General features: G+C 35.4%; 1 protein-coding gene across 1 annotated transcript in view; it reads right to left on the bottom strand.

Annotated features, from left to right (window-relative positions):
* LARS2 (leucyl-tRNA synthetase 2, mitochondrial) overlaps window positions 1-13,510 on the bottom strand; it is a 91,744-nt gene that overhangs the window by 41,172 nt on the left and 37,062 nt on the right. Inside the window, exons 7-10 of the mRNA XM_009331322.1 lie at window positions 9,273-9,380; window positions 7,530-7,689; window positions 4,146-4,250; window positions 988-1,103 (exon numbers count right to left, since the gene is read on the bottom strand). Of these exons, the coding sequence (XP_009329597.1) occupies window positions 988-1,103; window positions 4,146-4,250; window positions 7,530-7,689; window positions 9,273-9,380 (489 nt within the window). The remainder of the gene's footprint in view (window positions 1-987; window positions 1,104-4,145; window positions 4,251-7,529; window positions 7,690-9,272; window positions 9,381-13,510) is intronic.

The following is a 13,510-nucleotide window of genomic DNA, read 5'->3' as shown; positions in this document are numbered from 1 at the left end:
GTCCTGGCTGTGCCCCCTCCCAGCTTCTTGTGCACCTCCAGCCTTCTCAGTTGGTAGAGCACGAGAAGCTGAAAAGTCCTTGACTAGTGTAAGCATTACCTAGCAACAACTAAGACATCGGTGTGTTACCAACATTGTTCTCATACCAAATCCAAAACACAGCACTGTACCAGCTACTAGGAAGGAAATTAACTCTATCCCTGCCGAAACCAGGACACCCTCTTAATCAAAGGGTAATGTTCTTGATAGCCTGAATAGAACAAGGCTGAGAAAGAGCCCTGTAGACCCCTTCAGCCTTTATTGGCAGATATTTGCATTTACTGCCAATATTTTAATCAACTGCTGTATGCTCACACTTCCAGAATATCAACAACACAAAGTAGAGACTGAGGAAATGTGGATGGTGAAACAGCTTGCTTTCTCCTCCATTCATTTGAGGGGTTTCTATTCTTGCTTTCAAAGATCTGAAACATCTTAACCACTTAGACCCTACCTGTGATGTAATAGAATATGAGCTTTGTGTCTGCTATCAAATGTATTTTTTCAAGAGCTATAACACCGTATATATCTGATATTTAAATACAAGATTTCTATGTCACTTCAGGCAGATATGTTACCAGAAAGGCTTACGCCACATTTCAGTGAATATGTGGAAAAGGGACTGATATATTAATATTTGGCTTAAAAATGTATTGAGATGATGAAATAAGAATCAACTTTTAACACAGGATCAATTATTCGTTGTAAAACTCAGACCAATACTGTAGCTTCTTCTCCTGCACAAAAGGAAAAAATCCTCATTTTACTGCTACAGAAAAGCCAACATATTTCATCATTAAATTGTTCCTAGAAATATGGTAGCATAAGCCTGGCTTGATTTAAAAAAAAAAAAGCTTTTAAACACAAATTATTTGGCACTCTTGAGAAAACAGAATTAGTTTGCATTGTTATTTTAAGTTGGAAAGAACTCCATACTTGTATACCCACCTCCCCGGAATTAATGACTTTCTCCAAACCATTTGGCAATGTTTCAATGACTTCAGTGAAAGAAATGCCCAGATTCTTAGCTACTACAGCATCTTCTGCACTTGTACTAGGTATTCCTGGGGAGGAGGGGAGTTAAAAAAAAAAAAGAAAATTAGTTCTGGGATTCACTAACATGGATATCAATCATCAATTTGGGGATAAAACATTTTATTTCTTTGACACTCTCTTTAGAATAACTTATGTTTGCCCAAAGGAGTTTAAAAATCGGAAAACAATAAAAATGTTTTAATGTTCTTTAAGCAGTGAAATTCAAGCAGCAATAATTACAAACACATTTTCTCAGTTTCTCTGTAATCCAAGTATTAATCAGTGTGCCACCACAGAAAAGGCTGAAAATTAGATGGTTCAGAAAAAGCCTAAAAGTGAAGCTATAAAATTTGGATAAATAATAAAAATTTCAATACAATTATATTATCTAAATATAATATATTTAAATAATACAAATTTAAATTCTATTTGCTAATGAGAAACAAATGCTAAACAAACAGCCTAAATAGTCCTCCTGTTTCAATAGTAAATTTAATCTCTCACTAATTTAATAGTTTATTGAAATGTACCACAACACAACAGTCTCTAACATTACTATCCCCTTAACTTATTATGAAAGACATGATTTGTTTATAATCTCAGGAAAACAATTCAAATAACATCAATTTTCTATTTGGAATATAACTACCGAGAGCACTTCCTACTGCTGTTCAAGTCAGTTATAAAAGTCACAGTATTTAAGGCCCCTGACGCTATCTCTCCCTTTGCATCTTATGACTCAGGTCAGTCATACATCCTGAATAAAAGTTCCTCTTTTAAGCCAGGTAGACTTCTTTTTATTATAGCAATTTACCAGCACCATAAAATGACACATTATCTTCAAATATTTCTTACTCATATTGATAGATGATGACATCTTCCCTCTGATTTTGCTGCATGTATTTTGAAAGATCCTTTGTTCTACTTTGGAGGACTACCTTTCAGGGTGAGTTAAGAAATTTCTTAACTTTATTACCACATGTATTCTGAAATAACATTGAGGTACTAACAGATATATTATTTCCACAGGGAGATACATCTTTCTGCATTTTTTTTTCCTTTCAGTGATAATTTATTTAACATTTTGAACAATCTTGCACAATTGCTGTCATCTTTAAAAGGCAAAGAAACTTATTTCAACAAGCCAATGCCAACATTAGGTTGGTGAAAACTACAAACAAAAACTCTCAAAACATTGCTGAGCACATCAGAATTATTAACATACAAACTACTTCATTCAAAACCAGTTTAACAATTGTCTTTGTTCAGGCAATGAAATGCCAGCTATACATTAACTCTGTCAATATATGGAAGTCTGGAAGCAGATAACTAAAGAAAACCAAGCAAAACTGCCCTGTGACAACACCCTAACTAGCAAAATACGGAATCACTGTTTTATCTTTCCAGCAGATGTACGCTCTTGCCAAGGCCCTATTATAGAATAATGCATGTATCTTAACTTGTCAGAGAGCCCTGCAGCCTGCAACAGGTGGCTTCACAATATGCTCTACAAATGGAAGAAAAGCGGGCCCCCATTTTTTGGTCTTTCTTCTTTCAAAAAGATGATGCTATTAATGTACATTCGCAAAGCTCAACAGCTGGCATCCAGAACTTCCCAGGAAGAGCTGGGCCGTTTCCAACAGACATAAGGCCAAGGTACGTGCCAGTGAGCAAGCTGGAAGCTTTTAATGAAAAATATGATTAGGTATCTCAATTATTTGGCTTCTCTTATATCCGCAGAGGTTCTGGTTCTCAAAAATGGATTCATTCCTAAAGTGGAAGATGCGGGCATGTTGTAAGTAAGGTATAGAGCCCAAGTGAATAATTTCTGTCAGCCTTGTGAGGGTCATCCAAGACATTTTTGCAGTGTCAGCTGGTTTTATTCAGTCCAGTTGCTGTGCAGGAACAGCCAACATTGGCAGTGGTGTAGAGAAGAAAGGAGTAAGTCCAGGGCAGGAAAGAAGTGTCAACAACAGGGAGGCAACAAAAGGGACTTAAGGGATAAGGATGTAGTGGAAAGGGGGAAGAAGAGATAAAGAACTATTTCCTGTTAGGACTGGCACAGAACATTGCCTACTCATTGCAGCTGAGATGAGACCACAGCAAAACACAACAGTAAACAAAAAGCTTGGTGGGTGCTACCAGTGAAGATACACTTTGCAGATTAAAATGGACACAATTTTTAAAAGTTAGCACAATTTCTAATTTTACTTAGAAGGACAGTCACATCATCTAACCATATGTACTTAACTGCCTAAGTTGAGGGGCTAGGCTCCCTATGCAGGAAAGGAATAAGACAAGCTGCTTCATAGGATGACTTTGAGAAGAGAAGCCCACTCCAGGCGATTTGGAGTGTCCTCTAGCAATGCTAGAGTCCATCCACACTAGATGGACACATCCATCCCCCTCCGTTTATGGATGCTCAACCCTAAATTAGATGCCTAAATTATGGGAATACTTCCTTTAGAGATAAAAGGTCCAAGATAACTGTCCAAGACTACCTGAACAGAATTATTACCTATTCTGATTTATTTTACTGATCTCAGACAAATACTATCAGATAAAAGTCAAACTTGGAAGTTTCGTACATTTACTGTCTGCAACATTTCTCTATAAGGATGCACATAATTTATGTAAACGTAAGACAAAAAACAAGCCAGAAGTTTGGGCTGTTTGCACAATGTTTATGTCAAACAATGGTACAGTTCTGTTTTGATTAAGGATGGTGAGAGACAGCCAAATACACATGCACTGTAGGTAATCAATCCTCTTAAGAGATACAGATCCTCAAATTTAGCTCATTAAATGTACTAATTTTATAGTATCTCCATTAAAATTTATCATCCTGTAAATCTCTCCCCCAGACAGATTCCACATAGCTACTTTTCCCTTCTACTAGCTACTACTTCTACATAGCTACTTCTTCACTAATGAAGAACAGTAATGAAGAACAGGATTCCAAAGTCCAGAAGAGAGCCACTGTGTTCAAAGATCTGCTGCAACAGTATCCGGTGCTCCAACACAGCAACTGAAAACTATACTATTTCACTTACACATTAAATGTCACATACCTATTTTAGTATCGAGAAAATTCTCAAAATTGGTTTTTGCTGAGATGACTACAGGAATCTCCTGATTGGTAAGCAAATTCACAGCTGTCACTGAAGTAAGCGAGTCTGAAAACAAATGTAATGATCACAGTAAGTAAAATACGATAGAAGATACGCTAAGAACATTACTTACTATTAAAACTCAGTTTATCTTAAACATGCATGAAATTTAAATTAGAATTTTGTTTAAATAAGAAAGAAAATGAAAAGCCTAATCACATTTCTGAAAAGTTCAGACGTACTGAAATCTTCAGTAAGTCTGACTGATAAATTTTCATGATTAGAAAACATATTTATAACAAACACCTGAATAAAAACAGAGTAATATTTGGACTATAATAAAAAAAATAGTGAGTCCTTAACCATTATTTGTGTGCTGCAGAGTTGTCTGAATTGTAAGCCCTGAATTATATACTAGCAGATGTTACAAAATTAAGCAAAAAAAATCCAGTTATTCAGATGAAACTGAAGGGGAGCATATATACTACGCTTATGATTTGCTTTCTTACAGAAGAACTACAAAGCATGAGAAACATTCATCAGTGTAAAAAAAGAAACTTAAATAACCAATTGACTTCCAAACAGAATATTCATATTCATACTAGAGATGAGGAACCTAATGTCCACAGGGAAGGGGAGAGAGAAGAGGAGAGAATCAAGGGTGATAAACTGAAATTGATTTACAATGTGTAGCTTTGGTGGCTCGGCCAGAAGAAAATCAAACCGGAATACTCCAAGTTTTGAGGATTCAAACCCCACATCTCAATTTGGACCTGTTTCTAACTTTTTCAGTGCCTTTAAGTTGATGATAATTAAAATAATTAAATAATAGAAATAATTAAAATACAGACTGCTAAGAGCTTCCTTTCACCTATCTTCATACCTAAGCTGAGGAAAGTCTCAGTCTTGTATTGCTATGCATAAAATCTGCTTGAAATTAAATAACAGCATTTTAAAGAATAGCGCTACTATATCTCATTAGTCTTGTTAACACAAAAAATATATTTATTTATTTCTGATTACTACCTTTTCAAATTTCAGGTCTCTGAGATACCCATATTCTAGATAAAATTTCTCACGTTCAAACCACCGCACATAGCTTTCCTCCTCTCTTTAAAAAAATGTACAAAAGGAATCATTTCACTCTTTAAAGGCAACTAAGCAAAAAGCCTCATCAACAGGATGCTGAGTGGGTAGGACAGTCTACTTTTAAAAATAACTTCTCTCTTCCACCCAGCAATAATTTTGATTTTATGCTGGAACCCAAAATAATAACGCCAGTTTATGAAGGAACTCTTTCTTTTGCTCATTTGCTCACATCATTATTATAATAGCTGTAAAGAGATGATATTACAGTTACAAATGTAAAAGAATGTATGCATAGTATTATAACGAGAAAACGAACAATGTAAGGATCAAATCTTAATCTCAGATACCTCACACTGACAAAACTAGAAGACTTACCAGATTCTAAATTAACATAAATTTTGCTAGGCTAAAAAACGATGAATGTTTGAAAACTGGTTGCTCACCTCTATTTAAATAATAATAGCCTAAAATACAGAGCTGTACTCCAAGAGTAAAGGTATTAGAACTTTAAGTTACTTTGCTACACAACATCTTTTTTTTTCTCTCCTAGAAAACATAAAAACATACCCTCCTGATTATTTAAACGAGAACACAGTGAAGAAAGGGAGTTAGGAGACTATCTCTGCTGAAAAGAAAAGAATTAAAATTTTAATGTTACTTGTGAATGTTTTAAAAAAATCTTGGTTAATGTGAAAATATGGTCTATCCAAGGCCATCAAAAATTTCTTTTTACTTAAACACCATTGTTGGCCCTTCATATGTACCATGGCTGAAATGCAAATTTGAAAGTCCATGTAGAAATTCTTCTCCTTTATGTTCTCTTCTTTGGAAAATACCAGTCCGTGCCTTTGAAATGCTCAAGAAATAGTAAGAAACATCAGCCAATTTCAACTGAAGAATGCATATAAGTATATTTATGACTAGCAGAAGCACACAACAATAGCAGAGTTACGATTCTGGAATTGTGTCCACTTTAAAGCCTCTTTTTCAAGGTCTTATGGCTGTCATTATTCCAGATGAGAGTTTCTTAATTTAGTTTATTGTTAACAGACACAAAAAAAGCCTTTCAAGTATTTTCACATAAAAACAATATTAAAAATATATTGTAGTCCTTATAAAAAATAAGTTTTGCACCTGTGTGGTTTGGCTTAAAGCACAAGATCCAACAAAGATACAGGCACGTACATGTGGACGTGCGTTTCTGGGGTTAGTGCTTTAATTTGGCTGAATTGTAAGAATGGCATATTTCTTCCTTTGTTCCTTAATAAAAATTCTCCAAGCTTTGCTCAGTTCTGAGACAAGGGCTCTACATACTCAACAGATTCAGGCTCCATTTTTTTCTGCTAGCAAGTGAACTTTATTAAGGTTATAGAAATGAAGCACTCAAAAATAAAGCAGGTTCTGTTCAACCATCACAATTTCCCACAAGATGCCTGCTTCATTGCTGTTGACATCAGATGTTTTACAGACAATGAAGCCACATGTTTACCAGTGAGTAAAAAGTAAATATTGAACACCAGCCTGAAGTTGAAACAAAAAATATTCGGTACACTTTGTATTTACTCTTACAATTTTCAGGTTTTCCAAACAACAAAAAAATAGTAGGCCAGGGATGCTAAACAAAGGCCGAATTGGTGGTAGGAGCCTTCAGGAAACCAATCAACACCAATTAAAGAATTACCTCTTATTTGTATCCTCTGTATAAGTCAGGACCTGCCATAGGGCTACTCTGAATTTACTCCATTAGAATCTTGTATTAACTAAGGATCTGCACAGCAGAGTATTGTTTTGCTATCTATCAATGATCCACTTTGCTATGTGTTAACGATCTCTTGCCCTCTTTATATTCCCTGTGACAGGAGGAGATCATCGCTGGTGCAAGAGTTGGTTCTGCTGTCTTTGTGCTAACGACAAATTACCATACCCATATAGCCACGAGATTTTCCAATGGGCTGACATAGTCAGAGTTGGACTATTCACTTCTGGTACATGAGGAAACAAGAATCTGTTCCATTGCTTTTATATACTATGAAGTTTTACAGCCATTATAAAAGGAAGAATGCTAACATAGCTGCTGTTACTGTATCTGAAGCCAGGACAGGCTGATGTGACACTGTTTGACATACACAAAGAATCAAAAGACCCGTACCCTCTCGACAAAAACAGCTCATGCTCAGCTTAACACACATTCTCTGAAGATCATTCTCTAAAATTGTTACTCTTCTACAACAAAATGCAGTATGAGAAAAATATCACCTTTCCCTGGGATGAAGTCCCTCTGAAAGACGTCCTTGAGACTGCTATTCCCATGCAGCAGTCTGTGAGTCGGTAAGATATATAAATGGGAAGCTCCATAAATGGCTTCAGGCGTATAGGTGTAAGCTGCTAGCTTCTCTTCTGTTACTTTACCATTAACCTGGAAAAGAGCAGAAAATATCCCCGATGAATTTATTTTTTTCTCCACTGGAAGTGCAGTGGTTTTAGATTCCCCTTCCTTTTTATGCAACTAACAGATATACATCATGCTGTAGAAATATAAAATTCTGAATATCAAAGCCAGATGGATTCCCGCTATGGGGAGTTTCCAGAATCAAATCTTGACAAAATCTACTTTTAAGACCTTGAGAAAGTTGCTTTACAATCTTGCCTCAGTTTATCCAAATATATATAAAAATATTTATATTCTAAAACAATTTGTAATACTACAATGTCCAACCCAAACCATTCTGTGATTCTGTGACTGTGCTACTCAGCTAGATTCAATCCCTGGTTAAGTAACCTGGAATCCTTCTATTCCCTTTTAATATGCATGACCTGTTTCCAAGAAACGGAAATGAGATGTTACCTCTGAAATCTAAAGAGAATTTAAGATTTTCTCAGCTACAAGGCTTTCCACCACACTCGTCTGATGAAGTCAATGCTGCAACTTATATACAGGAATAAAATAATAAAAGGTGGCACAACATTAAAACAACTGGACATAAAATGAGAGTAATAAACTTAAGACTGCTTAAGAATTATCACCCAGCACTATCAACAGGCTTTATATTTTAGGTCAATTAACTGTGGAGTGTATGAGGGTCTTATAAGGAATTTTTTCTACAACAGGTATTGATATATATTTTCAGAAACAATTGACAAAAACAACTTAAAATACAAAAATGCACCTTCTAGCAGTGTGAAATTCAGAGGTATTAAGAAAGTTTAAGCTATCTCAATTTGAGGTTCCCAAAAATTCATTATTTTAAAATAAGAAGTCACTTTTAAAATGTTAGACCAGAGTAAATGAGCACAACAAAGCTCTGAAGCCCAAGGGCTGAAATTCCATCAGGCACTCTGAAAATCTCTTTTGCCACTATCGTATTCAAAAAGCCTTTTGCATCTCTTCAGAAGGACTTCAGATTTTACCATTTTTCTGTAGATAATTATAATTCTCTTAAGGTTTCTCTTTCCTTCCTCTCCTTTCTTTCTATCCAGACTTCTCTGTAGCTTCATCACTACCTAATTGTCTGGTTTTCATTATTTTAATTACCGTATGTAATAAATGAAATAATGGACAAACATCAATAAAGTGGCTTGCCTGAGGTCAGCTTGGGTCTGACAGAGAAGGTGCTGTGCAGAGCGGAGCTAAAGCCCAGCTAGATCCCGGCTGATTTGTGCAGTGCCACTTGATACTGCCTCTTGGTACTGCTCCCCTAAATGTCCTGGCTTTCAGGAATGCTTATTAGCTGGCATGTATTTTGGCACAAATACACACAGCCAATTTGCATCCAATGTTGCACTTGAACACACAAACCCTTTCCTAAGGAGGACAGCAGGGAGTATCTCTTCAACCCACAAGTGGTGTTCTTCAGGATCTGTGCTGGTCTGGGCATGAACATATAATAATCTCCTTTAGCAGGTTTCAAGCTTTTTAGATCTGAAAATCCATTCCCATCATGCATTTATGGGGTTGCGGTTAGCCCAGCCAAGAGAGCAGCATTGCCATTTCTGACTTACCTTTAGCAAGAAGTCAAGAGAGCATCCAACACAGTCACCTATCCAATTTGCTTGCATTTCTTTTATACCATACCACTCAGGGAGATCGGACAAAGCATCAAACATAGCCTGATGCAATAAAAGAAAGAATTAGAACATTCAGCTTTTGTAAGCATACAAATTAAGACTATGGGTTTAATTATAACTAACAGCAAAATGATAAGGTGCTGGTAAAAACATAGGAAGAGGTGTTTTTATATTGCTGCTGCCCCCAATTAATCTTTTTGAGAACAGAATTAACACAGTGCAAGCCAGAGGCACGATGTATCCAACAGAGATCCTGTTGTTGTTAAAAGAGGCCTTCCTTTTGAATGAACTAAACCTTAAACACAGAACAAAACCCTTAGATGAAAACACAGAAAATATTCTCAATGGGTGTAAATTGTGGGAAGTGTAAGTGACGTAATGAGCTGATCACAACTACTGACACATAAGAAATGTGCTTGCAGGTATGAAGCCTGCATTTGGATTAGTTGTTCTAGACAATAGCCTGGAGATGGCAGTCAGAAAAAAGACATTTATATGTCCTAATATTTTCAAGCTCTGACTTAAAATGGCCAAGTAGAGTTTCCAGCTGCTTATCTGTTTTTCATATTTCATATTGGTATTTTACGAAGCATAACAGGCTGTAAAATTGAGTGGGATCTTTAGGTAATATCATCCTGTAAAAAAAAAACAGAAACCCAAATCATAATAATAAGGGCTCATATTACATTCAAAATATATATAATAATATAATAGTAGTATAATAATAGTATAATAAATTATACAGCAGAGAAGAAATTAAGTGTTGGCTCCTTCATTAGCCACAATGTCCAACAGCCAACCTGTACCTTCTATGTATATTTATACTCAGCAAGAGATATATCCATATATTTATGTGCTTTCTGATGTGTGGCATGGAAGCATAACAGACTATTCCAAGCTAACTAATATTTGCCTAAACCATTTGAACAGTATGTTTTTAATAACAGGAATCTATAAAAAAGTAAAGGAGAAGATGTACAAAGGGATGGATAACTCAAAGCTCATCTCATTTTTCACTTCATAACACTTCACATTTGTGTTATGAATACTCCATGACTGTCCAAAATCTTTACTTTGGCAGAAGTACAGCCAGAGGCATGAGTCACTCAGACAGATGGTGGATATGCTGAACAATTAGAGTTAAAATCTAAGAATAAGGCAACATGTTGAATAATTTTTCCTTCAGCTGTGACTCCCAACATCAAATGTGCAAGCTCTTTATTATCTCATTAATTGCTAACAACCTGCAAGGATGGACAGTGGCTATTACATGCTGCTCAAATTAAATAGTGGGTAGTTAGATAATTAGTGAATATACAACTCATTCTTTTTCAACTGATGTGCTTTAACTACATTCTTAAATATTTTCAGAGTGAGATGCATAAAAGACATTATAAGGATTACTTTCTAGTTATTGCTCTGTTGTATATCTATCATTCAAAATACAACAAAGGGCATGTCCTTTATATATCATAATATTACATCACCACTTGGGATTATTATTGCTTTCTACATCCCTAAGAATCAAATTCATTTTCTGATGATTTATAAATAAAAGAAAGGTAAGGTTTTGGAAGGTTTTTAATCATACTGTAACTTTAATCAGTTGTAGCTCACAATTGCAAGTATACTATATCACAGATAATTCCAAATTGTGATTATTCTCATTCATTTTAGTGTTCCAGAGACTACTGAGCTTTGTCTGCCATCAATAATCCGTGAACATATATATCTAGCAAAGAATAACGAATAACTGGAGATATATATAGATACAGAGATATATATAGATACAGAGATATATATACACACAATACTTGGATACATTCTTACAATTCTACAAGAATTTTATGCATTTTAGAAAAAATGGAATTGTGCCAATACACACAGAACTGGCTGGACACATCAGCAGATTTTTATAAATTCTCCTGCTTGGATATCCACCCTAATCTACATTACATTTTGCTGGCAGAAGCAGCTAAATGTGCATGTGCCCTACTGAAACTGTACAGTCTGTAATTGCTTGCCAGCAAAACTTTCTAGATGTTTTTTCACTGCAGGATGAATACATCAAGATCCTTAATACCAGTGTGATAATGATTTTAACTCGTTAGTTGGCCTTATTAGGAGCTATAGGCTACAGTTTGTCTTAGCCCAATTCTTCTCTTGATAATGCAATTGCTTCATGCAGCTAAATACAGTAAGAGCCAACTTAGCTTCACCTGAATGACAATAACAAAACTTATTCTGCATGATGACACAGCCTAGCAGAGTTTGCAAACACAAACCCTTCGCATCTTAATATACACATGAACAGTAATATAGCGTGATAAAAAAAAACCAACCAAAAAAACCTTAAAAAATTTTCAATATGGAATTATGATTCTCATACACTCAACACACTACTTTGGTTTCTTGTCAAGGCTACGAATAGCAGGTGAAGTAGAAAATGAACAACATGTAAAACACAAACACTTTACATAATGTAACAGAGGCAAAAAATACACAGTATACATACTTCTAGCATGTTAATAAGTGTTTCTGGATGGTAAGTTAACCTAGGATACTCACTAACAGGGAAGTAGAAAAGCACATTAATTCTTACACACATTAATGCATTGTACATTCAAAATTCATCCATGCAAATTAGGAGGCTTTTAAAAATTGCTTAAGGGAAACCCTTTTAAAGAACTTTTCATTTTCAAATCCAATTGCACTACACCCTGCAAAAATATAAATCTATAAATATATGTTAAAACTATTATTAATTTTTTAAAGTTATATGTAGCCTGTTTGGGTATAAGAAACTCTTGAATTGAAGCTGACCAACGCTAGCATAGAAATTCCTGACTGTTATAAGCTAGTGTTTGAAAAGTTAAATATTAACTCCATGAATTTTCCACATTCTTTTTTAAAATCACTGCCATGTTTGGTAAAACATGAATCATTAAAGTAGTCCCACAAATTCTGCTCCAATTATTATTTTGCAGTTACTGATATGATTCCTTAAACAAAAATTCTGACCGTTAAGGGCATGTACATAACTCCTAGTCATCTGTGCCACAAGTTTGTTAACTAGGTGACACAGAAAAGACAATCAACAAGAAGATTCCCAGCACATAGGCAAATAAACAAAAGTAAAACCATGCTGGATTCTGCAAGGGACAAAGAACAGCAGCAGCATTACAATCCAGTAAGCAGAGAGTAATAAATTTATCAAATAAATTCCACTTTCAAATTTCTGATGATGACCTAATAGTGAGAAACGTGGAAACATTAGGTAGCAGAGTCTTTCTACTTTCATTTTTCATGGCTCAGGAAGAGATGATAAAACTTAAAATACAAACATCTAATTACAGGAGAAATTACTCTTATCTTAATTAAACACAAGTCAAGGTAAAGCATAAATACATTTCGACAGTCTTTCAGATCTAAAAATAGACTCAGGAAAAAGCTAAAGAAATCAAAGCTACATTCGGGGATGAAAATGACTTCAAGGCTCTTACACCTTTAGGAAAGTTTGACCTAAGTGCTGAAGAAATGTTTCACAGGACTGCTTTACTCTTTCAGAACACCTAGAAAATTCTGGCATAGCTGGAAGATGAAAGTCAACCATTTCAGATGATCAGAGAGTCACAAAATCAAGATGAGTTTGATGAAAATTCATCACACACAACGATGACCAGGTCTGAAACTAGAATTGAAGCATCTGAAAGTGGAAAACTGATCTCACATATCCAGCTGTTTAGTCTGTTGAAGATTCACAGAGAAACAGAACTTCAGTTTAGCAATCTTCAGACAGAAATAGTACATAAAATCAAAGAACAGAAGTGCTTTATAATTTCCCAAGAGTATCTCAACTCCCAAAGTCTCCCTCCTGCTTGTAGTTCAAAGAGGGAGGATTCTGCTGAGCACCTGAAAAATTCAGTCTCTGACTTCGGGAACTAAAATTTTTAGTATGATCAATGCCTGCCACTAATTTCATACTTAGTAAGAGGATTTCAGGATGTCAAGGGCAACAAGAAAAGATTATATAGGTACATAGGGGATAAAAGGAAGATGAGGGAAAATGTGGGCCCTCTCCGGAACAAAACGGGAGACCTGATTACCCGGGACTCGGAGAAGGCGGAGGTACTCAATGACTTTTTTGCCTTGGTCTTCACCGGCAAGTGCTC

Source organism: Pygoscelis adeliae, unplaced genomic scaffold (genome assembly GCF_000699105.1).
Source record: "Pygoscelis adeliae isolate BGI_AS28 unplaced genomic scaffold, ASM69910v1 Scaffold199, whole genome shotgun sequence".
Lineage (NCBI taxonomy): Eukaryota > Metazoa > Chordata > Aves > Sphenisciformes > Spheniscidae > Pygoscelis > Pygoscelis adeliae.
The sequence above is the reverse complement of the archived record's forward strand: the minus strand, read 5'-3'. Positions and strand labels throughout refer to the sequence as shown.